General features: G+C 44.1%; 1 protein-coding gene across 1 annotated transcript; it reads left to right on the forward strand.

Moving 5' to 3' along the window:
• The first annotated feature begins 75 nt into the window (after window positions 1-75).
• On the forward strand, window positions 76-25652 carry PUS10 (pseudouridine synthase 10). The gene is made up of 18 exons (XM_030946176.1): window positions 76-124; window positions 1500-1636; window positions 2589-2867; window positions 4160-4246; window positions 8358-8392; window positions 8837-8948; window positions 10473-10534; window positions 12955-13000; window positions 15135-15199; window positions 15623-15708; window positions 17838-17963; window positions 18756-18812; window positions 19716-19792; window positions 19871-19926; window positions 20051-20168; window positions 21278-21420; window positions 22624-22723; window positions 22973-25652. The coding sequence occupies exons 2-18, from the start codon at window positions 1511-1513 to the stop codon at window positions 23009-23011; spliced, it is 1614 nt and encodes a 537-aa protein (XP_030802036.1). The 5' UTR covers window positions 76-124; window positions 1500-1510; the 3' UTR covers window positions 23012-25652.
• Window positions 25653-26705: the final 1053 nt, after the last annotated feature.

Raw genomic sequence — 26705 nt, forward strand, 5'->3', positions numbered from 1 at the left:
CGGGAGCGCCGAGCTATTCCACCAGCCGCCCTACGCGCGCGGTGCCCCGCCGTGCCGGCCGAACGATGCGCTCTGCTGCTCTGCTGAGCGGGTCTGTGCCGGCTCCGGGGGCCGCCGAGCGAGGGTGAGCGGGAACGGGAATGGGATCGGGAATGGGAGCGGGAATAGGAACGGGAATAGGAATGGGAACGGAGCGGTAACAGAGCCGGAACGGGGCTCCTGTGCCTCCGTCCCCTCGCAGATGAGGGGCTCTGAGCTCCGCCCTGAGGTGCTGGGCCGGAGCGGGGCCGCGGTTCCTCCCCTCACGCTGCCCCCAAGTGTCAGGAATACTGATTGTCACATTTACCGGGTGGAATATTGTCACGTTTACCCTCGTGTGCCACGCAGTGCCCGTGTTTAGGTTGCATGGAGCTGAATTGAGGTCGCAATTATCTAAAAACGTGTTTGCTTGTGTTTGTTCTTTCCCTTTAAAAGCAGCTTTGGAGTTTGCCAGGCAGCCCTTGGTTTTCACAGCTTAGCCTGAAGCATCCCAAGCCAGGAGTAAAGAAATCCACTGAATTAATCACTTGGAGGCTCTCCCTGGCTGCAGGATTGCTGTGCAGGATGGGGAATTGCAGGTGTAGCAGTGGCTGCCATGGAGAACATGGATAAATCCATCCCTTGGGACACAAGAACTAGCAGAGTATCAAGTGTTGCTTACAGGAGCTGAGCCCAAAGCAAAATCGGGTGGTTCGTTAGTGCTGTGGAATTCCTTGCTGAATTTATTCCCACAATGGACTCGTTAAACCTTTGGTCTGAACATTTGTGGTTATTCTTATGTGCCTCCTGAAATTTCCTTCATGTCCATGAAGGGTGAGCACCTCACTGGGATTCTCTCTTCTTCCACAAAAATGCTGAGTTCGCAACGTTTTGGCCCAAAAAAAAAAAATCAGTCTTTTCTAAAGTTCTGGGCAGAGAGAATGACAGGAAACCAAATTAGCCATGATATTAAAAAAACCAAAAAAGCATGATGAGATTTCTCACAAAAACACAAGTTCTATACTGAGAAGGGAAATAAATCTTATTTATCTTATAAATCTTATTTATCTTATAAATCTTTTTTTTCCCTGTGATTTTAACACACTGATTCTTTAGTCACTGCAGTTTGAGGAGGAATTCCCATTTTAAATTTGCCTTAATATGTCTTAGCTCCACCCTGCTTCATTCAGTAAAGATTAGCGTGCCATGTACTTTATCCAAGATACAACTGGGCAAAAGCTCTGCATTTCCTTGTCAGAACTTGAGTTCAGGTTTCCTAGGAAAAACCTAAGAAATACAGAAGCTTTTCCTGCAGCCAGTGATCTTTTTGGGTTGGTCTTCCACTTCCCTTGTGCCCGTGGTTTAAAACAAACGAGCATCCAACAGAGGCCACAAAAACTCCAGCTACCCTAAACGTGGTGCAGCTAAATCTCAGCTGAGTACTTTGTTTGTTCTGAGCTTTTCTTGTTGCTGAATTTTAGGTTTGCCCAGCATGTCTCCAGTGGCAGAGAAGGACAGAGCAGTTGTCCAGCTCCTGCTCGACGCTGGCACGTGCCCACGATGTGTGCTGAGGTTCTGCTCTGTGGGCTCACAGCTGCTCTACAGACACCCACAACAGGTTTGTCCTTTGCTGGCCTCTTGGCCTGAAAGGAAAAGGAGTCCTGTAAGACTCTGCTTGTGCCTTTAATGGGAAGGAAATTTATGTGAAAATGCAGATTTGGTAGGGGGATGCAACTGAGGAATTGCAGGGCAAAGGTTGAGGATAAATGAGAGAAATCCTCCTTAGCCTCTCTAACCCTCTGTCTTTATGCTTTGTGTCTGTCTGTCTTGATTGTTTTACCTTTGCTCAAGTTTAGACTCTCCACAATTCATTTTTAGCATCTTTCTTCGCCACCTTTTTCCATTTTTTATCAATTATTTTAGGCCTGTTCGTTCGTTGTACCATTTTTTGTCCTTTTGCATCTCTACCTGCTTTTCCTCTGAGTTGCAACAGCACAGTAACTGCTGTCTTCCTTACTGAAATCCTTTTAATGAATCCTTCTTCTTGAACTATATCCTCTCATCCTTCCAGGAATCAGAGCTGTGCAGGTAATTGTTAATTTTTGAAGGCTTTTCTCCTGATACAAAGTTCTTACTCTGTTTAATTTCACCCCCACCTGTGTCTGCTCTCTCTTCTTTTTATTACAGTGGCCAACTCTGTTCCTGTTGAGTTGAAGGAATTAAATTCTAACATAACCTAAATGACAAGAAAGCACTAAATGTCTCTTTTCATGGAATAGCATTGAGGCAAAAATAAAAATGTTTCTGCAATCCAGGTCTGGAAAACGTTTTCATTCTTGGATGATAAACAAGTCTATTCAGCAATATTTTCTCTGGAAATTTCTATTCTGAGAGAAATGCAGCTTGGAGCTGTTTAACTGTGTCTTAAAGGTGGTTTTGGGCATAAATTCCCTGTTGTTAATGACATACACTGAGCCTCAGCTGGAACAAACACAATCCCACTGCCCTGTGGAATGGTGTCTGTTACAGAGGAGCAAACAACCAGGCTGTGTTTCCTCTGCTTGTGCCAGGATCTGCTGAAGGATCTGCAGGAATTCCTGAAGAACAGCCAGGAAAAGGAAGGCCCAGTGTGTTTGGAGGTGGCTGACCCCCCTTGTAAGAGACTCAGGCTTGAGCACGAGGAGGAAGGTGCTGATGAGCTGAACCACAACGGGGCCATCCCACAGCTCCCCTCTGCTGGGAATACTGGGAATACTGGGAATACTGGCCTGGACAGCTCTGCTGGGAGGGTTTGCAACGTGTGTTTGGGAATTCTCCAGGAGTTCTGTGAGCCTGACTTTGTTAAAAAGGTACTTTTTTCACCTTTTGGGGGTACCTTTTTGGAGTTTGTGTATGCTGGGGCCTACAGGATAGAGCTGGTGACTGAAAACACTGAGCAGTTTTTTTGTTGTTTCTTCAAAAGAAATGTTTTTCTTTTTTTTTTTTTTTTGAAAGAGAGAACAAACAAACCAGACAACAAACCAACACGTTTGCCTGTTTTGAAGATTTGAAATGTTGATGGCAGAATCCTGCTCCACCCTGCTCCTGGGCAGTGTTTGCACACCCAGCATGTGGTGGCACCAAATTTTGCCCAGGCTTTGTCACAGTGACGCTTTTTAAAATAAAAAAATAGCAGTGCAGGTGCAATGGAATGACTGCAGGGAGCACACTTTCCTAAGAAAAGGAGTAACAGCTACGTGGTTACATGGATTTAGGAGATGACCTGAGGTTCAGCTACTTTCAGGGAAAACCTCAGTGGAGCTCTGAGGAACTCTTCACTTTTTATGTGACAGGAAAATGAGGAGCCGTCAAGTGCTCCTCTCTGAACCACACGTTTCTGATAACAGCATGAACCTGTCCCTATGAAGTACCACAGGGCAAGAAAATGTTTTGGTGATGCAGCAGGTTGTGGATAATAGAGAAAATGTGACTTAGGAGAGAATGTGGGCACAGAGCTTTGCAAATGCCATCCCTGAGCAATTGTATTGCTCATGTGAGCAATATCAGCTGGATATTTCTAGGGGAAATATCATCTAGAAAACTCACACTGGCACCTGAGATACTTAACGGAGTTTTGATTGAAAAGGATTTGATTGAATGGCAGGAATGTATCAAAAATGGGGCTAGACAAAAAGCACAATACATAGTTTCTGTTGCTGCAGGACATAATTGTTTCTCTTTTGTTTCCATGGGCAGAATATGTATCTTTTTGCAGAATCCACTGCTGAGATTTGTTTCAGAGCTACTCTCTTCAGTAGCAATGGAAGATCTGACAGCACTGGTTAAGGCACCACAAAACCTACTTACTTGATAGAGAAATTTCCTTCTCTAAGATGCTGATTTCACCTAAAATTTCAATATACAATTGGTCCTGGCCTTAAAAGAGTGAGTTTGGCTATTTCATAGCACCAAGGATACTGGTGATTATTTTTTTAACAGGACAGAAAAGCTTGTATTTCAATAAGTTGTTAGTGATTACTCTGGTTTGTTTGGGCATCTCTCTGAGTGTGTGATAACATGAATTCACAGTGATTATTCTAGAACAAAAATTACCAGCTCAGTCCCATTGCTGTGGTTTCATGTTAAGCTCCTTCTCTTGCAGGTGTGCCAAAAAGTTAATTCTGCTGACTACCAGTTCACCAGTTTTGTATTTTCTGTGTCACTGCCCCCACAGCTCTCTGTCAGGGAGGTAAGTAACTTAAATAATAACTTAAATAATTAAATACATATTTAAGAAAGCAACTGTGGAATGTATGAGCTGGAGGTGGTTTGATTTTTAGTTGTTATTCTTTAAAAAAGATCCAAAAGCCCGTGCTGGAAGTGAAGTCTGCTCTCCTCTTCCTTTTGAGTGAGCATTATTGTAATTAATTAAGGGCCTGAGTCACTTCAGTTTTCAGTTAGCCCAGGAGTTACCTTCCATCTGAAGACCTAAAGAGGTTTGTGAAACCCTCAGTGAGTTGTTCCCTCAGGTGCAGATGCCAGCCCTGCTCTGTGGATCTTCTCAGAACTGCACAGCTGAATCCTTTCCAGGGATAAAGGGTAATTGGTAGTGCAAAATGCAAGTGAAGGATTTTGAGGATGAACTCTTGAAGTGTTCAGCATTTTAAATGATGGGAAAATACACTTAGTTGTGAGATGTTTTGCAATCTTCCTCTGCTTTCTGATATAAAATGATGCAAAAGTACTGTTCTGAAAGTGATGCAAAAGTGGTGCTTTAAAGGCAGCACATAAATCTGTACAGGAGATGCCTGCAGTGGTTGAGATGCTGCAGTGAACAAGGCAGAAAGAAGAGTAGATGGAGTTGGATTTCTGTGTAGAGCTGTGGTGAGGAATCTTCTGCTCCCACACAGTTTGGTGAACAATCTGCTGCACGTGTGGTGCTGATTTGTGCTCTTAGCTGTGGCATCTTGGGCAAGTGCCACTGTCACAGCTAACAAATATTCCTCTCCTAAACCCTCTGCAACATAAGATTCTCTACTTCCCATCCTAAATTTAGCACAGCTGTGTGTTTGCTTTGTCCTTGTGGCTGGGACAGATTCCCACTTTGGGCTTTGATGCCTCCAAAAGATGAGGTCTGTCAAAAAGCACTTCCAGGCCAGGTGAGTATTGGGATGCCTGCGATGCTGTGGCGAACCCCAAACCTAGGTCAGGCTTCAGTGAGTTTGAGTCCAGCTTTAAGCCCGGTGTGAGCTGAGGTGATGCAGCAGCTGATGTTTGCAGGAAGCCTCGGCAGAGGGTGGTGTTGCATTGCAGTTCTGCTCAGGGATGGCCTCACTGCCTGCGGCTGGGGCTCCAGCAAAGCAGCAGAACTGGGGACAGCAGGGGAGTCCGAGCTGTTCCCTGGGCCCACACATCAATAGATGGAGAGAAATGAGTGAGTAGGAAGCTCCAAAACTGGGTCTGTTCCCTTTGGAAGCACTTTTGGTTTGGCTAGGAGAAGGTTTGGATAAAGAAGTTTCTGCTGTCCCTTCTACTCCATCCCTCCACTCTTGTCAAATGCTGAAGCAGCTGTTTGCTCCAACTGCAGGGGTGAAAAGGGGTGATGACGGAGGAAGAAAAGGGATGATGGTGGAGGAAGAACTTTAAAAGTCATGGGGCTTTATTTACCTCCTTTTGAAGTTTATCACTTAAAAAAAATGGGTGAGAACCTGTTTTACAGCCACAGAAAAGCAGCAACACAGTGTGTAAAAATGTCTGAAAATGTCAAAATCAGATTTCAGAATATCTCATCATGCTTTGTGCTGAGCAGAGGCCGTTTGTTCAATTCTGCTTTTAATTCTTTGACCTGCTGTGTACAAGAATATGTGGAATCTGTCATCAAAGAGCACCCAAAGGCAGCCTCTCTCCCACTGCCCTCTGGTGTGACACACAGATTTTCTCCATCATCTTTTTTAACCAAAAAAAAAAATCAAAAACTGCCTCTCAGTGTTACCTTCATCCCATTTAATTATGACACTTGTCATCCTGCCAAGTCTAAAATGTACGAGGGGAGCTGGAGAAGAGCAGGACATAAAATCTGCATTTGCATAGTATTTGTGTCTGTGATGCAAGGAAGCAATTGCCTCCTTCCACAGGCAGCAGATTTGATTGGAATAAATCATAAATACAGGAGTCCCAGGTTTCTGTCAGACAGCTCTATTAGGGTGTGAGGTGAGTGGTGCCCTTCAGAAGGGTGGCAGATCAGTCCTGATCCATCATCCTGGTGCCTGCTGCAAGGACATTGATGCAAATAACATCTGTACTCATGACTCCCTGCAGGGCTGCTGGGCCTCATCCTGGAATTCCCCATCTCCAGGCTCTTTGCTGATGCACTGAAGCAATGCTGGGGCTGGGATTGCACCTGGCATTTCAACTGTGCTCCCTCAGACAGCACCAGAATCCCATCCTGCAGCTCCTGATCAATACAGTGCCTGCTGTGCCCCAGAGGTGTTTGCTGCTGAGCATTGCCCTGCAGGCTTCAGCTCTGTAATGAGCATTTTGCATTTTCAAACCACCTCACAAACATGAAGTAATTAGGAAGGAGAGGGATCTGATCCCCTGCTCCGTGTTCAGCTGGGAGAGAGTGCAGGGGTTTGGCTGGCTTGGTGGTTGGATGTGATTTGGAATTTGGGATCTTTTGGCTTCTGTGCTTGCAGTGCCCTCATCTATTGTTTCTCCTTAATTGAAGGGGGAAAAGTAATTTCTTTAATTCTCTTTCAACTTGGAAGCCAAGAGAGAGAGGAGATGAAATTTGACCTGTGGTCTCATTTTAGCATAGCTGCTCTCATGCAGAAGTTTTGTCTATTTTGTAGTTTTATCCCAAGAAATCAGGGAAGAGGTGTGTGATGAGCCTCCCCCTGAGTGCCAAACATCCCAAACCTGCTCTAAATCAAGGCATGAGAGAGGTTTCTTTGTAAATTGGCATTTGTCAAATGCAGCTTCCTAGGCCCAGTTCTGTGGCTGTCACATCCTGTAGTTCAGAGCTACGTTCAAGGAATTTCAATTGAAGCTATTTTTATTTATGATTTTATCTGGGTTATTATGCAAACAGGATTACAGTGTGCTTCAAGTGAAGCAGCCTTACTCATACTGTCTTCAAATGCAGGATAATGAATCACAGTGGATTTGAGCAAACAGCATTTCATCACTACAACTGCATTTGTTTTGTTCAGCAGTGTGAGGGTTTGTGCATCGTGGAGCAAACAAAGTTTGTGTCCTCTCTCCACCATCCCTCTGCCCTCTTCATTTCCAGCACTGTTTTTAGGGTTCCCTCATTCTTTTAGGTGTACCAAATGAAGGATAATAGACTTATTTTGTTGATTGAGTTCCTTATCAGCATGGAAGAGGGATCTCTGATGTGGTTTCTTCTGATATCCATGTGATCCTGAAGTTTGAGAGCTGTTTTCAAACCTCTTCCTCAGAATTATTTCCTTGACAATGCACAGTGATTCTTTCAGCAGAGTTTGGGGGAGGCTATTCTTTAAGTACATGAAAAATAAAAGGTGGGGAAGGGGTTTAAAGGCCTGCAGCCTACAAACTGAAAACTCATTGTGGTGGATTCAAATCAAACAATTTGATTTTTGGAGTTTGTCTCCAGTGGGGAGGGTGCCACAGGCTGAATTAGTTAAGCCCTTTCCTGCCAGCCCTAGTGTATTTTTTTAGTAGAGGAGAACTGAAACTGTTGTTATTCTTCATTGTAGGAAGTTTTGGGGGGAGTTTTTCTCTTTTTACTAATTGTTAGTGAACTTGAGCATTGGTACTGAAAGTTCCCTCTGATTTCTAGAATTGCTCCTTCTGTTCCTCCCCTTTTCTAAATTTAGCCTATTCACCTAAACTGTGTTGGGTGCAATTCTGTGATTACCAAGTAAGACCAAGTATATTTTTAATTCCATTTTTTTATAATGGATGATAGCTGAATTTGGAGTTTTATTAATTTATCCAATTCAGCTTTTATATCCCATTCATTTAGACACTTTTTTTTTATTTCTGCATGGAAGGTAACTGATAACTTAGAGTCTTTTTGTAGTTACAATATTAATAGCAAGTTTCAAAGTGTTCAATGATACCTGGTTTTTTTTTAACCCAGATAGGATTTGATGTGAACAACAAAGTGATGTCTTAGAAATAAAAACTCACTGCAATCCCATCTTTCCACTTCTGAAGCAAAAGCTAAATTCCTGATACTTTTTTTTTTGTCAGGAATTTTAAAAACACTTCTCCCTTTGCAGAGAGTCTCTCAGATTGTTGGCAGTTCTGAGCCTTAATTTCACTTGCTTTTATTTTTTCCTCTCTTTTCCCTGGGCGTGGCTGGTGACCTGCAGCGTGCTGCTTGGCTGGGGGTGAAGCAGCAGATGAGGTGAGCCATTGCTTTTGCTGTCTGTCTGTCTGTCTGTCTGTCTGTCTGACAAGAGCTCTTCATACAGACACCATTTCTCTACACTAATGTTGATTTATAGTCCCGTTTACCTGATGCTTACAAAGAATAAGGTGGCAGCTGGGTTTGTGTGTTTTGTTTTTTCTTTTTTACCTGGTTTGACCTCACTTGGGTTTCTTATCTCTTTTGCTCTCTAAGCTCCCAAACAAGGGGTTTGAAATGCATCTCTCCCTTCCTCAGCTTTTCTCTGGGCAGCCTCTGGAAAGACTCTTGCAACTTCTGATCTCCCAGCAAGCTCTGGCATCAGTTTCCTCAGTGCACAGAAAATAAAATAATCCATTTTACTTGGCAGTAGCTACTTAAGTTCCTCCTGAAATATTGTATTTGACAGAGCCCTGTGCAAGTTATTATTTCTTTGTGATTCAGAAATCTGGGCCTTCCCTTGGCAAAGGATGACATTGTTCAGCTGAAGGAAGCTTACAAGTGGATTATTCATCCCCAGCTGGCAGAAGAGTTGGGTGTTCCTGCTGATGGAAAGGTCTTGTATAAATAACAGAACACTTCTGTTTCTTCATTCTTTTCTCATATGTGTTTGTGTGTGTATATTTATACACTTATGCGCATGGTGGGGAAATAAAAATGTATCCTTTTTTCCTTATTAAGAGAGAAACAAGATGAGTGCCTCCTAAATTCACTGTAGGGAAGTTCTTTTAAGCAGAGCTCTCCAAGTGGGAGTCCTGAGGGGCCCAAGGTTCATTTCTGTACACACAGATCATTGCATCTTCTGAAAGCACCACAGGCCTGTGCTAAATCTCTTGTGTGCCATCCTCCTTTTGTTAATGAGACTTTTCCAGTTGTCTCCTTTCCAGGATCCCTGTTTTGCTCCCACATTCCTCCCCTGCTCTGCTCTCACTGCCAGCACTTGTTCTGTGGATAAAATAAATCTCTGAAATGTACTGAAAGAGCAAAGTCTGGTCCTTGTTCACTCGAATGGACACTAGAAATGGGCTTGTTGGGACCTGCAATATCCCAGAGTAGGCAGTAGAAATGGTTTTTTCAAACTGTTTTCAACTTGCAGATTCTGAATAATATCCTTAAAATCTTTCTGAAAGGCACTGACTGAACATGACAATCAGGTGTTGCCAAATTCAGAAGCACCTTGAAATGTCTTGAATATAAATTTTCTGCAGTCATGGCTGGCTGTAGGTTTTACTTGTCACCAGCCATAGCACTGACCCCAGGACTAGATTCAGTTAGACTTCATGTTGGTTTGTCATCTTCCATAATAATTACAGGCTGTGTTTTCCCAGGAGTGCTAATTGAAAGCATCCCTTTTGTCTTAGTGAAGAAAAACCCCACTCAGTTACTCTGAGGATGATCCAGGAAGAACCAAACTTCTCACACACTGAGTTAGCAAAAGCTCCCCACCACTCAGGCAGGAGCCACCCCAGCCATCCCTGTACCACAAAAGTTGTTTTTTAGTGCCCTTTATCTACAAGGCCCTTGAATATTAGCCAATCTTTTCAATAGCCCTCCTGAGGTGTTCTGCTATCTGAGTAACACAAGTAATGAGTGTTGTTTGCCCAAGGCCAGAGAGGGAATTGGGGCAAGAATTGAGATTGCACTGGAGTTCCTGGGCTAGCTGTCAATCCACCAGGATGTGTTGCCTTGCTGTGCCCCAAGGCCATGCAGGCACTGCAAAGGAACCCTGACAAAATTTACAGCGGTGACTCCTGCAGGGTTTTTGTCTTTATTGCCCTCCTGGGAGGGCTCTGGGGTGTGTGATAGGCTGGCTGCCTCTGCCTCAGCCTGCACAGGATGGCACCAGGGCAGGTCACTCGTGGCTCTGAAGTGCTCTCATGTCATCCCTGGTGACTTCGGAAAGGCAAATGCTGCTCTGGCACACCTTGTAATGTCTTTAAACATAAATGGATGGGTTATGCTCTCTTTTGTCTCTGCTGTTTTCCTACAGCTGCAATAGGGGTGCTTGAGAATATCCTCCCTGGTTGTTAAAAAAACTCTTACCTCCTCCTTGTTCTTTTTTCTTTTTTTTTTAATTTAGAGTTTGTTTGAAGTTAGCGTGGTCTTTGCTCACCCCGAAACAGACGAGGAGTGCCATTTCCTGTAAGTTTTTCTACATGTAACAAAAGATCTTTATCTAAATGTTGTGCAATATTGTTGGTTTGATTTGCTATAGAGGACAATATGCAGTGTTTATAAACTAGAATGTGGCCTGCATCTAGATTTCCTCATATCCACGTGAACTTGTAGAGCTTGAAGTTAAACCATCTCTGGTTAATTCTGCTAATAAAAAAAAATCATCTGGAATTCTGATTTGACCTGGAAGGAGAGCATTCAGATAAATTCTTCAATTTCAGCCCTCCTCAAAGTCATTCCCTGTATAGTTTTTAAAATTTTAACAATGTAATTGCAGGTGGGGGGATCTTTTGAGGTCATACCTAAGTTTTCCTGCTCCTGTAGGACACATGGACAGGAGGAAAGGCTTTGAAGTGAGTTAATCCAGCTTAGCTGGTTGATGAAAACAGACAGAAATTCCCTGGCCACTGCACACAGCCCCTGGCCTGGCCCAGCAGGGCACCTGCTGTACACAAAGAAGCAAAACAGTTCTGTGAATTTAGCTGCCATTTAATCTGATTTCTCAAAATCTAGCTGTAGTATATTCTGGAAAATTGGGGTCACTCTTCCTGTTTGTTGATGCTTCCTGGAAAACCTAAAGTTTCACTCAGTTAATTTGCACCTCCTGCAAGTGAAATCTCAGCATGGAAGGAAGCAGAGACGTCTCTGCTGAAATGTGAATTCATTTCTTGAGACTGCAGATTTCTCTTGCAGCCTTCATTTATTTCCTGATTTATTTTCTGGCAATTTGTGATCTTTGAGTGCTCAATCCACCACCTTCTTGGTTTTCCACAGCTGCATCTTTTGTCCTGAGGTGGGGATGAGGGGATGGAAGTTTGGAAGGAACCAGTATTAGGAACAGTTATTACCAGTGTTTGCTGAACATCTTTCCTTTCCAGCTTCTTCAAGACTGGGCAAAAGGGGGAGAAAATCACTGTTCTAAATAATGGTTGCTGCAATCCTATAAAGAACTGAAGTGTTTCTGCATCCTGCACCCTTTTGTTCTAATTTATTTAATTTTACTTCCTTCCTCTGAAACCTCTTCACTGGTATTTTCTGCTCATCCTTCCATCCTTTTTCTGGCATTTCAGGAATGTTGCTGTTGAACATCTTATGGTGCCAGTGTTAGTGCTCCAAGCAGAGCAGCTGTAGAGGTGACAGCTGTAGAGAAGTTCCATTCCACTTTCCAATTACTCAGGTTTATTCCATGTGACCTGACAATATCCCTTTATTTGCCTCCTCTTTGTAGCACACTTAAACAGCAATTAAGGCTTGAGACACTTTGTGAAGTAGCAGCACATCACCTAATTTAATCACACAGTAGTTCCTGAGGTGCCAAGGCATTCTGCCTGTGTGGGTGGCTGGCTCTGGGCACATTCTGAGGCAGTGCTTTGGTTTTCAGGGAAATTTGGTGAATTTGGGAATTATCACAGTAGTTTGACAGTCATGGTTTCTGTGGAAACAAAGTAGGGCTTTGTGTCAACCTGGAGAACTCCAGGTGTGCTTTCAGAGTGGATTTCCACTGCAGTTTCTTGGCAGTGAAACTCCCAAGGACCCATGGTTAGACAGGGAAGATTGAATTGGCTCTTGTCAGTTCATATTTAAGGGTGACACAAATTTTGGAAGAGGGAGTTTGCATTGCTTTGGGTCACAGACTGGCCAGGGAAGTTGTTTGTACAGAAACAGCAAAATCTGCTTCCTTAGAGTCTGAGGGAGTCACAGAGGTGTTGAAAAGCACCAGCAAGACATGATAACTTGGTCTGGAGGTCAGAAGTATTTCTGCCTGCCTACACAGGAATCCAGAAATCATCTTTGCCTGCATACACAGAAGTGCACTAATAGGAACAGCAGCTTCCTCTGCAGTGCTCAGAAGAAGGGTTTGTTTCACTGACTGGGCTTTCACTTTCGTGAAACAGCCAATAGTTTCCTTTCAAACAGGCAAAGCACAGCTCGTGATGAGCACCTGGGGTTATTTGTTCAGTGGGGAATTGAATTTTCCTCTCCAGAAGGGACAGTTTGAATCTCAGGTTTGTGGTGGGTGCTGTCTGAGAGCAGCAAGTACAGATTTCAAGGTGCCAGTGGATCTTGCCTAGAACTTAAAATATTAATCATGACCTTTATTGAGAAGGGTTGGAAAGGACTGAAAGCTACACTTGTGTGCTTTTCCATCCCATCCCAAATCTGAGACACAGTGTTGGTCAGAGCAGAGCTTTGTCCATGATTTCCCTGGATCAAGCAATCACATCCTGCACCATCCCTGGTTTAGGATAAAGGGAATTTGAAACTCTGAGCTAAGCTATGGAAGCGAGAGACTGGATGTATGTGTACAAAGACCATCTACATGCTGTGCTTGTGAGTCTATTTCATTCTCTGTAAGAGGAGCAGCTAATTTTCATTTCTGTGTTTAGAGCCACAGCCTGCCCAGACTGTTTCAAACCAGCGAAGAACAAACAGGTAAGATCTCATCGCTGTATTCCTGCTCTGGCATTCAGAATTTCACAGCAGTAGCCTACAACTTACCTGGGTATTCAGTCAGTGCTCAGTGTCTGCTTTTCCTTCATCAAAAAGCTCTCTGGTTTCCAATTGTGTGAAAATAAAAGTTGTCCCCTTTATTCACTTCACAATTCTCAGCTTAGGAAAAGCAAGAGCTCGGTGCTTTTGTTTAGGTTGTTCACTTTCCAGGCTGTCCAAAGGCCATCATTTTGGGAAGGTTCTCTGTAAATACCTCCCTTAAGATCTAGGAATTTGATTGTCATGCATTAGAAGTGGTATAAAAGGTGAACCTCCAGCTCTCTGTGGGTGAAGCAGTTCACATAAGTCACGTGGTGAAGATGAGACTCAGCAGCCAAAAGGGAGATGATCACACTGCAGTTCCCATGTGCTCTGATCTCAGTGAAAGCCAGCATACATGCAGGATGGTTTTATCCTGCCTGCCTCTGGAGGAGGGGGACAGAAAAGGGACCTTGCACTTGCTGCAGACCCTGAGCACGCTCACAGCCACGGATGGAAAAGGGGACACACGAGGATGAAAAACCAGTCAGAGGGAAGCTGATACAAGTGGGACAGTTGGTGTGATCAGAGGGAGAAGAGTAACTCCTGTCAGAGGCCATTGCAAGGCCTTTGATTCTCTCTGGTGAAGAGTCTGCCAGCGTTTGGCAGAGTCTGGCCCAGGAATTCTGCTGACTCTACTCCACCTGACCAATAAGCAGCACTCTTTTTTTAGGGAGTTGTATTGTTATAACTCGCTGCTTGCTGCATTGCTGCCCTTGAAAAGGGGAAATCCCACATAAGGAGCTAAAGCAGCAGGGCCTGGCTGTTAAATCCACACAGACAACAAAATGTAGGGGAATCTAAAGAAAAATGCCAGCTCAGAAGAGCTGTCAGAGGTTTGTCCTCACAAAGAAGCTGGGCTTCGAGGGCTGTGTTAATCAGAGAAGTGGTGTAAAAACTGGCTTCTGAGGGAAAATGTCTGTGCTGTCTGTGTAGATAGTTATTTAAACCTGCTGCTGCTTTCAGGGCTTTCCTGCTCATCTGTTCTATGAGGAAGGGAAGTGCTATTTTCTCTGATTTATGCTTGGAAGGAGAAAGAGCAGCTTTCCTGAAGACACCCAGGAACTCTCCAGAGCCGAGACTTGAATTGTCCCAAACAGTGACCATGGGGATTTTTGTTTGTTTGTTTTCCTAAACCCCCAATCCAGTTTGCAAAAAAGACACCATTAAATTAAAAACACCATTCAGCAGAGAGCCCCCAGGGCTGCAGCACATGCCTGGGAGGGGAGGCTGAGGAGCCTGGACTTCTTCAAGGTTCTTGGTGAAGGCTTTGGGGAGGATCCATTGAATCTCCTCTGGTGCCAAAGGAGATTCCTGAGAGCAGGGAGCCAGGCTGGTCTCACAGAGCGTGGTGGAGGGAGGAGACACAGCAGGAACAGGCTGAGATGAGAAGTTCAGAGGAGATGCAAGAAAAAAACATTTCACCTTGAGGAACCTCAGAGTGGAGCAGGCTCCATCCCAGGTGGATTTCAGGACCTGACCATGCTTGGTTAGCAGGTTCATTTAGAGACCTTCTCCTGAGCAGGATTTCACCTCAGCTGTTACAACACTTGTTCTCCTGTCCCAGGAATGTGAATTCCCACTGGAGTGGCCCCAGCAGCAGCTGGCTGTGCACAGAGCCTGGCACTCTGCTCCTGCTCCACTGGCATTGCTGCTTTGCTGCACCTTGGGAGTGGGGAGCTGCAGGAGGGACTGCCCAGCCCCTCTGCTCAGAGCCCTCAGTTCTGACAATCAATCCATTTTTGAGCTTCAGAAAGAGATTCCTGCTCAACAGGCTTATCTTCAGCAGAGCTACCTGCCTACTGTCACATCAAAGCTGGGCTTGGGTATATTTAACTCCTGAAAAAGGAGCTGGTTTGAGTTTCTGTTCATGGATTTAGGATTCTGGTTTTAAACTGTTTTGGAAATTTGGACCTGGGCTCCCAAGTGAGCAGTGACAGAGCTGCACAGTGTAAGTTTCAGTGTTTTTTTCTTCCTCAGGCATATCCTTTCCTTGCTTTTCTTAGTTCTTGACTCATTTTTTTATTTCACTGTGCAGTCTGTTTTCACCAGAATGGCAGTTATAAAAGCCCTGGAGAGGATAAAAGAAGAGGATTTTCTCAAGTAAGTAAATACTGAAACTATTTCTTAGTATTGTGCTTTAATATAGAATTAGGGAGGGGAGGAAAATATCCAGTGGGTATGTAGTGGTAGGGTGGCTTTAAAAGAACTTTTGATTGTTTAAATTCTGTTGGTTTACTGCTTAAAACATGGTTTCTTTCTGGCGATAGAAGATCACTGCTGTTCTTTTAATTAAAAGGATGATTTTGAACTTCAGAGTTTGTAAGGTCGGCTTCCCTTTACAAGAAATATTCCCATATTTCCAAAATGTTAGGAGTTGAATTTCAAGAAAACACCAAGTGCTGTTAATATGGTAAAAAATCACACACAGTGGGAAGCCAAAATAGGCACTTTTTACTGCTCTGGTAATGCTCCATCATGTTCTGGTAGTGATAATGCTTTACTCTGTTTTTTCTTTTAATACAGGCATTTTCCATGTCCCCCAAGCTCACCAAAGAACCTCTGTGATGCTCTGGAAATCCAGTGCAATAATGGTGCAGTTTTTGTGGCTGGTAAAGTGATCCATTTCTTTGCTGCTGTCTTGTCTTGAAGAGAACTTTGTAACACTGCCCTGAGACCCAGAGGATTCTTGCTGTTTGTTAATCCCTGTAAGGAAGTGTAAGGAGCAAAGAAACAAACCCAGCTCTGTCCAAGAGTGCTTTGAAAGGGGAAAAATTATGTTTGACCTCTGCTGAAGATATTATTTTGTCAAAAGTTAGAAATTACAGATCCCCTCAGAATGGTTTGAGAAAGGCACCTGCACACCAGCAGCTCCCAGCAGTGCTGTTCCCTTCCTTGGGGTTTGATTTGGATTCAGAGGTTTTCACCATCTGGATTTCTCTGCTTATTATCCCATCCAAAACTGCAAATCTTGGTGGGATTTATAAAGGTTTGGGTGAGACAGCAACAGCTCAGGCAGTGCAACATCCCTGAGTTGAGATGGTCGAACTTCTTTATCATCTGCCTGCCAGAGTACCTGCCATTCTCCTAGTCCTTTGTAGGAACAGCTTGTTTAAATACATGCAAACTGATTATTGCTAAAAAGAACCCAACCTTTAGTTTAAATCCAACACACTGTGATGATAAAAATCCTGAATGTAAAGAAATGGAAAATGAAAAAGTGTGAAAGTGAATGGCAGGGTGATGGATGTTCTACATGTAACCATTCCTTATTTTTAATTTCTGATTGGACAGTTAGATGTACACTTTTGTGAATCCAAGATATCCAGTTCCTTTTAGGCTTTTCCAAACACAGTGCTTTATTTTAAGTTGTTTTATTGGGTAGTTGTTTTCAGAATTCAACAGTATGAAGAGCAAAACAGAGGGTTTGCTTTCTGCCTGTCATTTAATACTGGTCTTTATTTATAGTTTATATTTTGCTCCAACAAAAAAACAATCCAGGCAGGTGTTTAATTTTTGAAGAACTAAATCCAGATTAGAATTTATTGAGTACAGTCCAGATATTTTGCTTTTAATAAATGAGATGGGATCTTAATTTGTAAGCACAACATTGTCCTCTTGACCTTACCTTTAGTGTTTACACCCCAACCTTTTTTAAGGATTATGGGGCTGTCAAACCAAGAAACACCTTCTGTTTTTTTAGACCTACTCTTGTTCAGATCAAAAGTTAAAATTATTAGAATGGGGAGCTGAGAGGAACAAAAGAACAAAGCAAACCTAATTCTCCTTTTTCTGTTTTATGGAAAGAGAATGTAGCAGTGTGAGGCTGCTGAATGATGAGTCACCCTACTTTCATTATTCACCCCAGTGAAACTGTGTTACTCAGTTTCCCCATTTGTTTGTGTGGCTTATTCTGCTGCTCAAACTACAAAAAGGAAACATTGTTGGAGACAGGAAACCCCTGAGATGTCAGAGGCCCAAAGCAATGCAAGAGCTACTCTGAGTTCCTTTGCTTTTCTGTTTGCAAGGTTTCAGGTTGAAAGCAGTTTAAGCTCCTTGGCCTTGATTAATTATTTCCTTGCTTTGGGAATATTTCCAGTTCTAATCAAACCTGTCCATAAAAAAGCTCATATTGGTCATCCATGTCAGCCTTGTTCTTGTCTTATAGCCTGCCATGGAGGTGCCCCCAAAACATCACTGGAACCACCCAAAGATGCCCATCTCTTTACATGGCACCTTCCCAAGACTCCTGCCATTCCTCCTCATTTATTATGGGGACTTTTCACTCCTTGCATGGTGCTCCTTGCAGTGAGCCAAAGCATTTTAGTTTGGGCTTCTTTTCTTAAGCCTTCAGGCAATGGCAGAGCTGGCTTGGAGCCTGGGTTATTTCACACAGTGAGGGTGGTACCTGGAGGTTATTTCACACAGGAGGGTGGTACCTGAGGGTTATTTCACATGGAAGGGTGGTACCTGAGGGTTATGTCACACAGTGAGGGTGGTGTCTGGAGGCAGGGCTGCAGCCACAGGCTCTCCAAGCCCACCCTCAGTGTCCATCCTGCCCCTTCCCTGGACACAGCCACATGTGGCCCAGAGTGCTGTTGTAATCTCCTGCCATAAAACAAGCTGGAGCTGTCAGTTTATCTGCACAAAGCTCCCATGGAAGTGAAATGTGCTGGGCAAGAGTGCAGCTTTCACTCATGGCTGTGGAATGGGTTAGAAGTACCATGGTTGTCTTTTACAGGAAGATACAACAAATATTCCAGGAATTTACCTCAGACTCCCTGGATTATTGATGGGGAGAGGAAGCTGGAATCTTCAGTGGAAGAATTAATTTCAGAACATCTGATGGCAGAATTCAAAGCAGACAGTAAGTCTTCAGGAGATCTCCTACCATACATATTTTTCATCACTACTGGATGATTTTTTTCTTGGTAGCTACCCACTTAATATGGGAGTATAGTGGAAAAAAAAATAATGTTTCTTTATCTCTCTTGTTTCCTTCCAAGTTAAAGCTTGTGAACTTTATTTAGTTGTGATCTGGGAGTAATTAGATCCTTTTATCCTGCTGAAGTAGCTCCTCAGTGGATCTGATGATGCACATATGTTGGTGGCAGTGTTTTTGCTCAACCAAACTTCTTCACAGTTGGTAATTCATAGGAGGACTTGTACCAAGAAGGTTTTGGCCACAGGATCTGCCTGGCTTTTGAGCCCTTCATGTTTCTGACCGTTTCTTTTCCTCAGTTCATAAAGTTCCACAAGCTAAATGCTCATCCAGGGATTGTCCAGATGAAATAATCACTGCCCATCATTTGTCATCTGACACATGTGGAATTAGAGACATAGAAGGTCCAAGGAAAAACTGCTTTAAATAGTAGTTTGGAAAAAACCCTGCCACTTACTCCTCTTCTCCTCCCAGTGGATAAATTAGTCTGGTTCTAGCAGTCTCATTCAGGCCAAGGAATTGGGAGAGCTCTTCAAGAAACTTGGGAATAAATAGGAATTCTCACAGTTTATGAAGTGTAGGCTCCAGTTTATAAAATAGATTTGAAGTAGATTTTGCAAACAAGTTTAGAAAGAAAATATTTTCTCTTTTAAAAGCTGTACAGAGAATCACAAATGTAAAATAAAAGCTCACCTGCCTTGTTCAAATCTGTTACAGGCTTTAATTTTAGTTCCTCTGGAAGAGAAGATGTGGATGTAAGGACTCTAGGCAATGGTAAGGCTTGGGAGAGCCCTTGTGAAACACTGAGATGAAATGGGTGTGTGGAGCTCCTCTGACAGATCCTGCTGAATGCCAAGTGTGTGAGCAGGCATGCTTTGGAATTTTATCTCAGAAGCACTTTAGTGAAATTCAGATATTTATTCCCAAAGTCCAACAGCTTCATGAGACCAGCTGGACACAGGAGCCCTTTTTCAGTGGCCTTGGCTGCATGGGAAGGCATAGTTAAAAGTATTTTATTTTATTCACTCCCTACTTTTAAACCATTTATATCAGACTGATTCCTCTCTTGTTTTCTGCTGGATCCTTCTAATTCCCACACTGCAAGTGCATGAGGGAATTGTTGTCTTTTTGAACTTGAGTCCTTTCTAAAGGTCAGCTGCTTTCCAACACTGGAGCTGCTGTAGCCAAGGGAGGAGGGAAAGAAAAAGTAAAAATGAACAACTCTGTGTTTCAGTAGCTGTCTGATCTGTAGTGTGATTCTTGGCATGGCTTGTGCTGGGGATTGTCCTGGCCCCGAGCACAGAGTTACAACTCTGGCAACAGATGTTGAGCTGAGGGAGTGGGATTTAACATTGCTGTGCACCTGGGCATTGCTGTAGGTGACAGAAAATAAGCTAATTAGCTTTTTTTCTTATTTTATTTTTTAATTAGCACAGACTTGTACAAGATGTCTTCTGGGAAGTCATAATTTGCACTTATTGCTGATACTGAGGTTTAGTAGCCAAAAAACAGTCCCTTGTTTCTTCCCTTGCATCTGATGCTCCATCCCTCAGCCTGCCAGTCCTGTCCCTGTTAGTGCAGCAGCAGACAGTGTTCACACCTTGCAGCCTTGCTGTGTAAATGCAGCATTAATTTAGAACAAGATGCTGTTGTGTTTTGTTTTGGTGCCCGTTCCAGGGAGGCCCTTTGCGATGGAGCTGGTGAATCCCCGCAGGATCCATTTCAGCGCCGAGGAGATGAAGAGGCTGCAGCAGGTAAACCACGTGTGCAGCATGTGCTGCCCCTCCAGCCCAGCAGCTCTGCTAACCGAGCGCTTTCTTTGAATATCACAGGCAATTAATGACTCTTCAGACAAAATACAGGTTCGAGATTTGCAGCTTGTCACCAGGTCAGTGTCTATGGTCGCCGGCGAGGGATTTCAAAGCGGCGCTCGGGGAGTTGGGAAGTGCTCTTGCTCACAGCCTTGTATAATTACGCTTCTGTTAAGTGAGTAATTAATTTCTTTTGTTTAGAGAGGCAATTGGTCGTATGAAGGAAGGTGAGGAGGAGAAGACAAAGACCTACAGTGCCTTGATATGGACAGACAAAGCGATACAGAGAGAGGACATCGCGTTCCTCGATGATATCAAGGTAGCAGGAGCTCTTGTTGCTCATTTAAATAGTACCTGTCCTGGTGCCCTAGGGAAGGGTTAAATGCAGGCCATCCATGGGCCTACCTCTTGCTCTGTGCTTGGTTTTTGTCCTGGGTTTGTTTTTTATAATCAGGGTTTCTCTTGCTATAGGGACTTCCATACCACCCTTCCTTCCTTCCTTCCTTCACCAGTCACTCCAGCAGAATGGGGGGTTGGCTGTCAGCAGAGACCACAAATCCTTGTGTAATGTTCCCCTTCCAGGAGACCAAATCCTGGGGAAGGAGAAAATATCCACCCGTTTGTTATCTTAGATAGTGTCCTGTGTAAGTGAAAGGAGCAGAAAAGCTCTTTTGTTCAGCTCTAAAGCCATGCTCCCACAGCTGCAGCACTCTGGAGGTGGAAATGTCTATGTCAGAGAGCAAAGAGGCCTCAGGAAGGCTCAGCATGTGCAGGAACAAGAACTTTCTCCAGATGTTGGCCTGATGGAGAAGTGGGCTCAGTTTTTTGTGTGTTGCACCATTTCCTATAGGAGCTGCCCATGAGCTCGTTCTCAAAGCCATTACAGCTCAGGCAGACAACTGTTGGGAAGTTCTTCCTTTAGCTTCCCTTGCTCCTCAGAAGTTGCCTTTCACACTGCTGCCTCTCCTTCGGGAAAGGGAGTTGGGAATGAACTTTTGAAAAGACTCTTCTGAGATCTAATCTCATTTAAGGTTTTCCCCCTCACTTTTATTTCTAGGGGGTTGGCTGTAGTTTAGACAAAGCATTTTGTGGGTGGGATTTATTTTTTTCTTCTGATTGCCCTGAGGCTCTGAGCGAGCTGCTAAATCCTGGAGTCATTCCAGCAAAGGGCTATGGAGATTTCAAGGTTATTCCTCTGTATTTGTGATTCCATTAGTTTGTGTTCATGGGAGGCCTCCTCTGGCCTCTGAGAGGGCTGTCCTTTTTCCTTTGATAAACTCGGAAAAAACCAGCCTTGCCTTGAGATTACTCAGCTGCCAGAGCACAAGATGAAAGAGATGGGGCCGGTTAACACCACACACAGTTCCTACGATCCAGGCAGCCTTTGCACCTTTCCTCCCTCATGTTTTTGGTCCCTCCTTGCACCAGGAGCTGAGGCTGGAGCAGAAGACGCCCCTGCGGGTGCTGCACCGGCGGCCGCTGGCCGTGCGCTGCCGGCTCATCCACGGCATGAGGAGCGAGTACATCGACCAGCACCACTTCCGTCTGCACCTCAGGACACAGGCAGGAACGTATCCCTGGCACCCTGGAACCTGCCAGGGAGGGCCCAGGCAGCTCCTGGGGGGACTGACTGGGATAAGAGTGTGGGAGTGGTGGGGGTAGGATGGTCAGGATGGATGGAGATGAGAGATCTCTGCAGCCAGGTCGTGGAACTTGGGGTTTATTACAAAGGGCCTGGGGGCAGGGCCCTGCTGGGAGCTGCCAGCCACAGCTCAGGCCCAAGAGAAGCAAAGAGAGAGGTAAAGAGAGAGAAGGCAAGAGCGTGGTAAAGAGGATGAGGGAGTAAAAGAGAGGATGAGAGGGTAAGACAGCGAAGTTCCCATTACAATACAATAAATATTCTTCTGTGTTGAATATTCTATTTCTCACTAACCAATCCAGTACAATATACAAATCCTATATCATTTGCATACAGCCTATAAGAATCATTACATTACCATACTGTGTTACATTTTAAACCCTAAAAACTCCTCTTTGGGCCCCTTCTGCCAAGCTGTAGGGTCTGCTCTGACCCTTGGGCCTGTCTGCAAGCAGAGGGTGTTGTTCCATCAAAAGGGGATCACCTTCAGCTGGCCATGCCATTGTTTCCCAGTTGTTCAGTAACTAAGGGATCTCAAAGCTTGCTTTCATTCCAATCTCACTTACAGTTTCCATATTCTCAAAATCTTTTGCCAGACAATCATATTTATAAAAGGCTTTCCTGTTTCATCTTCCCCAACATAAGGGGAAATGCCCTGCTCAGGTGGCTGCAGTGTTTTGAAACCCCTGCTCTTCCACAGTGGTGTCTCTGCACAATATTTGCTTTTAGGTCACAATTTCACATTGGAGTTTTCATTAAGTATGTGACAGATGTAAAACTGTGCTGGTTAAAATACACTTCAGCTTTTTCTGATTTAACTGAAAACTTTTTGCCTCCAAAAATGACCTTTTCCACAATATTTCATGCACTTCAGTGCAGACTGGAGATCACAGCTACTTACAAGTTACACTTTTGTCCTAAAGTCACTACTCAGTTTGGAATGAAACAAAATAAAGGTCAGCAGTGCAGTTTTTGGCACCAGAGTCAGAAGCCAGGAATTAGGTGCTCTCCTAAAGATAAGTATGGGCTCAACAGGATATTGACTAAGAAATTAATTAGGAGTAGAAAAGGCACTTTTCCCCCCCTTTGATTTCTTTGGTGTGGAATGCACCTCTCCTTAGCCAGAGTTTTCCAGCTACATTAAAGAGTTTGTGCACGGAGACTTTGGGAGAACAAAGCCCAACATTGGGTCCCTTCTGAACAGAACTGCTGACATTCTGGAGCTGGATGTAGAGGTAAGTTAGTTGCTGTTTGTCTTTCCTGGAAATTACTAAGGGAGTTGCCCTGGTGAGATGCTTTCCATGGAATTGCTCTAAGTGGATCAACATTCCTTACCACAGGATGCATTTCCTACTGCTACTCCCCTTTGTAAATGCAGCCCAACAGAGTGGTGCTGCCAGGTAGTAGCAAAAGGAGTTGTGATTCTCTTGGTAGCTATAAAACACCAACTCTGCTGACTTTTTTTTCCCCCTGTGCTTTTCTAGTCTGTTGATGTTGACTGGCCTCCAAGCCTGGCTGATTAACCTCTGGAGCTGAGGAAGCAGCAGCTCCCTGGCAGCAGCTGGTGACCAGACACTGTGCAGGATCTCTTACAGCCTGGGTGCCAAGGGTGTCCCTGGAACACTGGGATCACGGTGATCTGCCAAAGGATACCCTTGGGCACCACTTTACACACTCAGGACCAGGCAGTGCTGGTTCAATCTCTAGCCTTACTTTTATTTCTTCTGTACATAAAAAGATTTTGGGGAGCCAATGTCTATAACCCACCATCAAGCCAGGTTTTACTTTATTTTTTTTTTTCTATTGGATACTACAGCTTTCCTTGTGTGGATGCAGGTAACACTGAGTTACCTGAAACCCACTCCCAGCTTTTCCTGAGACACTTTTTGGTCAGTGGCAGTAGAGATAAGCAGATTTCTCTCTCACAGTGCTTTTCAAAGGGAGAAAAAAAAAGTTTTCTGAGGAAGACTTTGCACTTAAAACCAAGTTTTTCTCATTTAAAAACATTGGGGATGCTTCCTAGAAACAAGAGTTGAGGCCTCCTCAGCCCTTTTGAGGAGTAGGAATTCCCCAGTGAGTCACAATGTACAAAAAGACTGGGAACTCCTGGCAGTGGTGGGTGATGGGAATCTAAAGAAAAACAGGAACACCAAGAATGTCAATGAGCAGGCAGAAACAGGAGGTACCACAGGGTGCTGGTATCCAGAGAGAGAGATAAAAACCTCTGATTTAGCAGCATAATACATTTCTTCTTGTACCTCACCTTGGATGGATGCCTGGAAGAGTTGAACACAGCCTAGGAACTGGAATAGGGAAGACCTGAGGTTTTCTCTGGTTATTTTAAATGTTTCCTACTAAGCACCACCAACATCTTTAGGAAGTCACTTTTTAATACCAGTATCATGTTAATCCATTAGGGAGGTACTTCCCTGAAGTACAGAAGAGTTAAACTATCAACAAGAAATTAAGGTTTGGAATTTCAGAGCTCTTTGTTAACGTTTTGGGGCTAAAGAGGGTAACATTTGCCAAGACAAGCCACTGTCTGGGGACAGGGAGGATCACTGGGATGTCTTCCCTTGAATTCAGTGATGCTACAACAGCTCCATGAGAGCTTGAGGCTCTAAAAGTGTTAATAAATACATTTTTGAGGAGCTCCTTTAAGGCTCTGTCTGTGCTGGGCTGTCAGAACTTGTGTCTGTAATGTAAGTAATTCAGAAGCTCCTGTTTTTCTAACACAGAAATTTGATTCAGACAGAAATACTATTTTTGGTTTTAATATTAAAGCTCTTATGAGCAAAACATTCCATGAGTAGTTCTCAGATAATAATCTGCAGCCAGGAAGGAAATGTCATTAATGATGGAAAACTAAAGAAACTGAATTCAGAAAACAAAAGGGAATTTCATATCTGCATGATTTCTTGAAACTCACAGTGAGCTAAAATACGATTTATAAATTCCATCATCTACAAGGGAAAGAAAATGTAAACAAGACTGTGCTCTCTGGACACAACAGGCATGGGAAGAGCTGCTCCAAGGGGAAATGGAGCCAGAGGGGGAAAGGGCAGCCAAGGACACACAAGGCTCTTCCCTGAGCAGCTCCTGCTGCACCTGGGGATCCCAAGCAGAATCCAGGGTAAGGATGACCCTCGGTGTGCTGGGTCTGAGCTCTTCTCTGGGCAAGGCAGAGAGCTCTCTCCCAAAACTCCCAGGCTGTTTATTTTTATGGAAAATCTGCGGTATCCCAATGTGGGGGGGTGGAAGCTGATATGCAAATATCCCTGAGCTCTTGAGGCAGCTCCTGGGCACCAATCATGGGCAGAAATGAAACTGAGAAATGTAATCTGGGCCTCTGAACTTTGCTTCCAGTCCAGTTTTGCAACCATCACACACTGAATATTGCAGCAATAATATTCATGCTGCACTTGGGCCTTCAGCTGATTTTTAGGAGTATTTTTGTGAGTGCTCAAACTGGGTGTTTGGTGAGAGCCAGATTTCATCTTGTATTTCCCCAGCTGGACACCTCCAATGCCTCCCCCCTGCATTTTGGTTTTGCATCAGCTCAGCTGGGCCTGGAGAGAGCTGGACTGGCAGCACAGCTCAGCCAAAAGCATCTGTGCCCTGGTCCCCTCTGCCTAAAAACCCAACAGCTCTGCCACAAAACCTGCTCAGGCAGATCAGCCCTCACATGCCTGAGGTTTTATAGTGGCCACCTGCAACAGGGAGCAGAAAATACTCCAAAAACCCCAGGATAAGCAACCAAGAACCTACCTTGTCCCTTTTCCCTGCCTTCCCATGGTGAGGGACACCACGAAGCCGAGGAGGCTGCAGAAGCTGAGCACTTGGTATAACCAGTTTTTTTTAATTACCAAACCAACTCGTTTACAAAGGAAAACAGAACTTTAAAAATATTTAATTATGCCATAAGAACAAATTGTACTACAAAGAGCTTTATAAAGTGAGCAAAGGGTTTTCTGAAGTGAGCAAAATGTTTACATTTAATATACTTAAAACTGAGAACTTCAAAAAGAAAACAACTGAATAAACAACACGAGTCAAACTATCTGTGTATTTCTTTGGCCTCTCTGTTGCTGAGGAGTGTGGGGGAGAGGTGCAGAAGTGAGGAAAAACTGCTTTAAAACAGTTTTCAGTTTGTTGTGCACCTGGAGTCAGGGGAAGCAGTTTCCAAAGCTCACCTGACTGATGGAATTCCAGCAGCAGCACCGGAGTGCTCCCAATGCAATGGATTCCTGCAGGGAAGGCATCCCTGCTTTCCTGAAAGCCACTGAGGGCTTCTGGAGCACCTTTCCTTGTGTACAACTCTGCATCTCAAGTGGCTTGTTTGATTTGGGGGCTGGGTTGAGGATGAGTTGTTGCTTTTTTTGGTTGTTGTGCTCATAGTGCAATTTTACATCACCAAAAGGTGACAACGGGGACCTTACCTGCCCTAAAGAGCAGCTGTGTCCCTTAGAAATACTCAGACATTTCCCTGTGTTGATTCTTAAAAAATAACAGTATTACAAAGTTGCCACGGCCAGAACGTCTTACCCAGCCAGGTACCTCCAGCTGGAGGTGTCAGGAACAGCTCCTGCTCGGGCTAAGAGCGAACACTGGGAATCAAGTGGGTGGGGAGAACTTCTGGTTCCTGATACAGAGGACAGAGGAGTGGTTTTAATTAGTACAGACTGAAATGGCTTTAAAAGTTGTTAATAGAGGTGAGGCTGCACCAGGGCAGCCTCTGGCTTTGCCCTCCTGGAGGGGGTGGTGCTGGGGAGGCAGGATCTGAGCCCTCTTTGAAGCAGTCACTTGCATAGCAGGAAACTGCCAGGATACCTGAGGAAAGACTAAGTGGATACTTTGGCTCCAGAGATTCCTGCCTTTCCAAATCTCACTCACATGGCAGCTACACACACACAAGCTGCAGAGCAATATCAGCTTCATTCCTAAAGCTACAGGGGCATGGCTTGTGAAATTGTGCAGTCTGGCAGAAGTGCAGACAAGTCCTCACTTTCTGTTCCTTGTCTTGTGCAGTGATTTCCTTTACAAGAGAGCTGGACTATTTAAAAACTCAAACCTTCCGGTCTTTTTAAATATATTTACCAATGACATAGTCATTAAAAAAAATTTACGAGTAAATTTGCCTTCAAAGCAAACGGAGTGTGGTGACAGCGTGGAAAACCAATACATATTCTCATTTTAGGAGAAGAGTATTTATAGAAA

The sequence above is a fragment of the Camarhynchus parvulus genome, chromosome 3 (assembly GCF_901933205.1).
Source record: "Camarhynchus parvulus chromosome 3, STF_HiC, whole genome shotgun sequence".
NCBI lineage: Eukaryota > Metazoa > Chordata > Aves > Passeriformes > Thraupidae > Camarhynchus > Camarhynchus parvulus.

What these genes read in the sequence shown, in the direction of transcription:
- PUS10 (XM_030946176.1), top strand. Translation starts at nt 1,511, where the DNA reads ATGTCTCCAGTGGCAGAGAAGGACAGAGCAGTTGTCCAGCTCCTGCTC. An exon ending in CACAGCTCTCTGTCAGGGAG is followed by an intron (nt 4,247 to 8,357) that starts GTAAGTAACTTA and finishes GGTGACCTGCAG; the next exon opens with CGTGCTGCTTGGCTGGGGGT. An exon ending in GTGTTCCTGCTGATGGAAAG is followed by an intron (nt 8,949 to 10,472) that starts GTCTTGTATAAA and finishes TTTTTAATTTAG; the next exon opens with AGTTTGTTTGAAGTTAGCGT.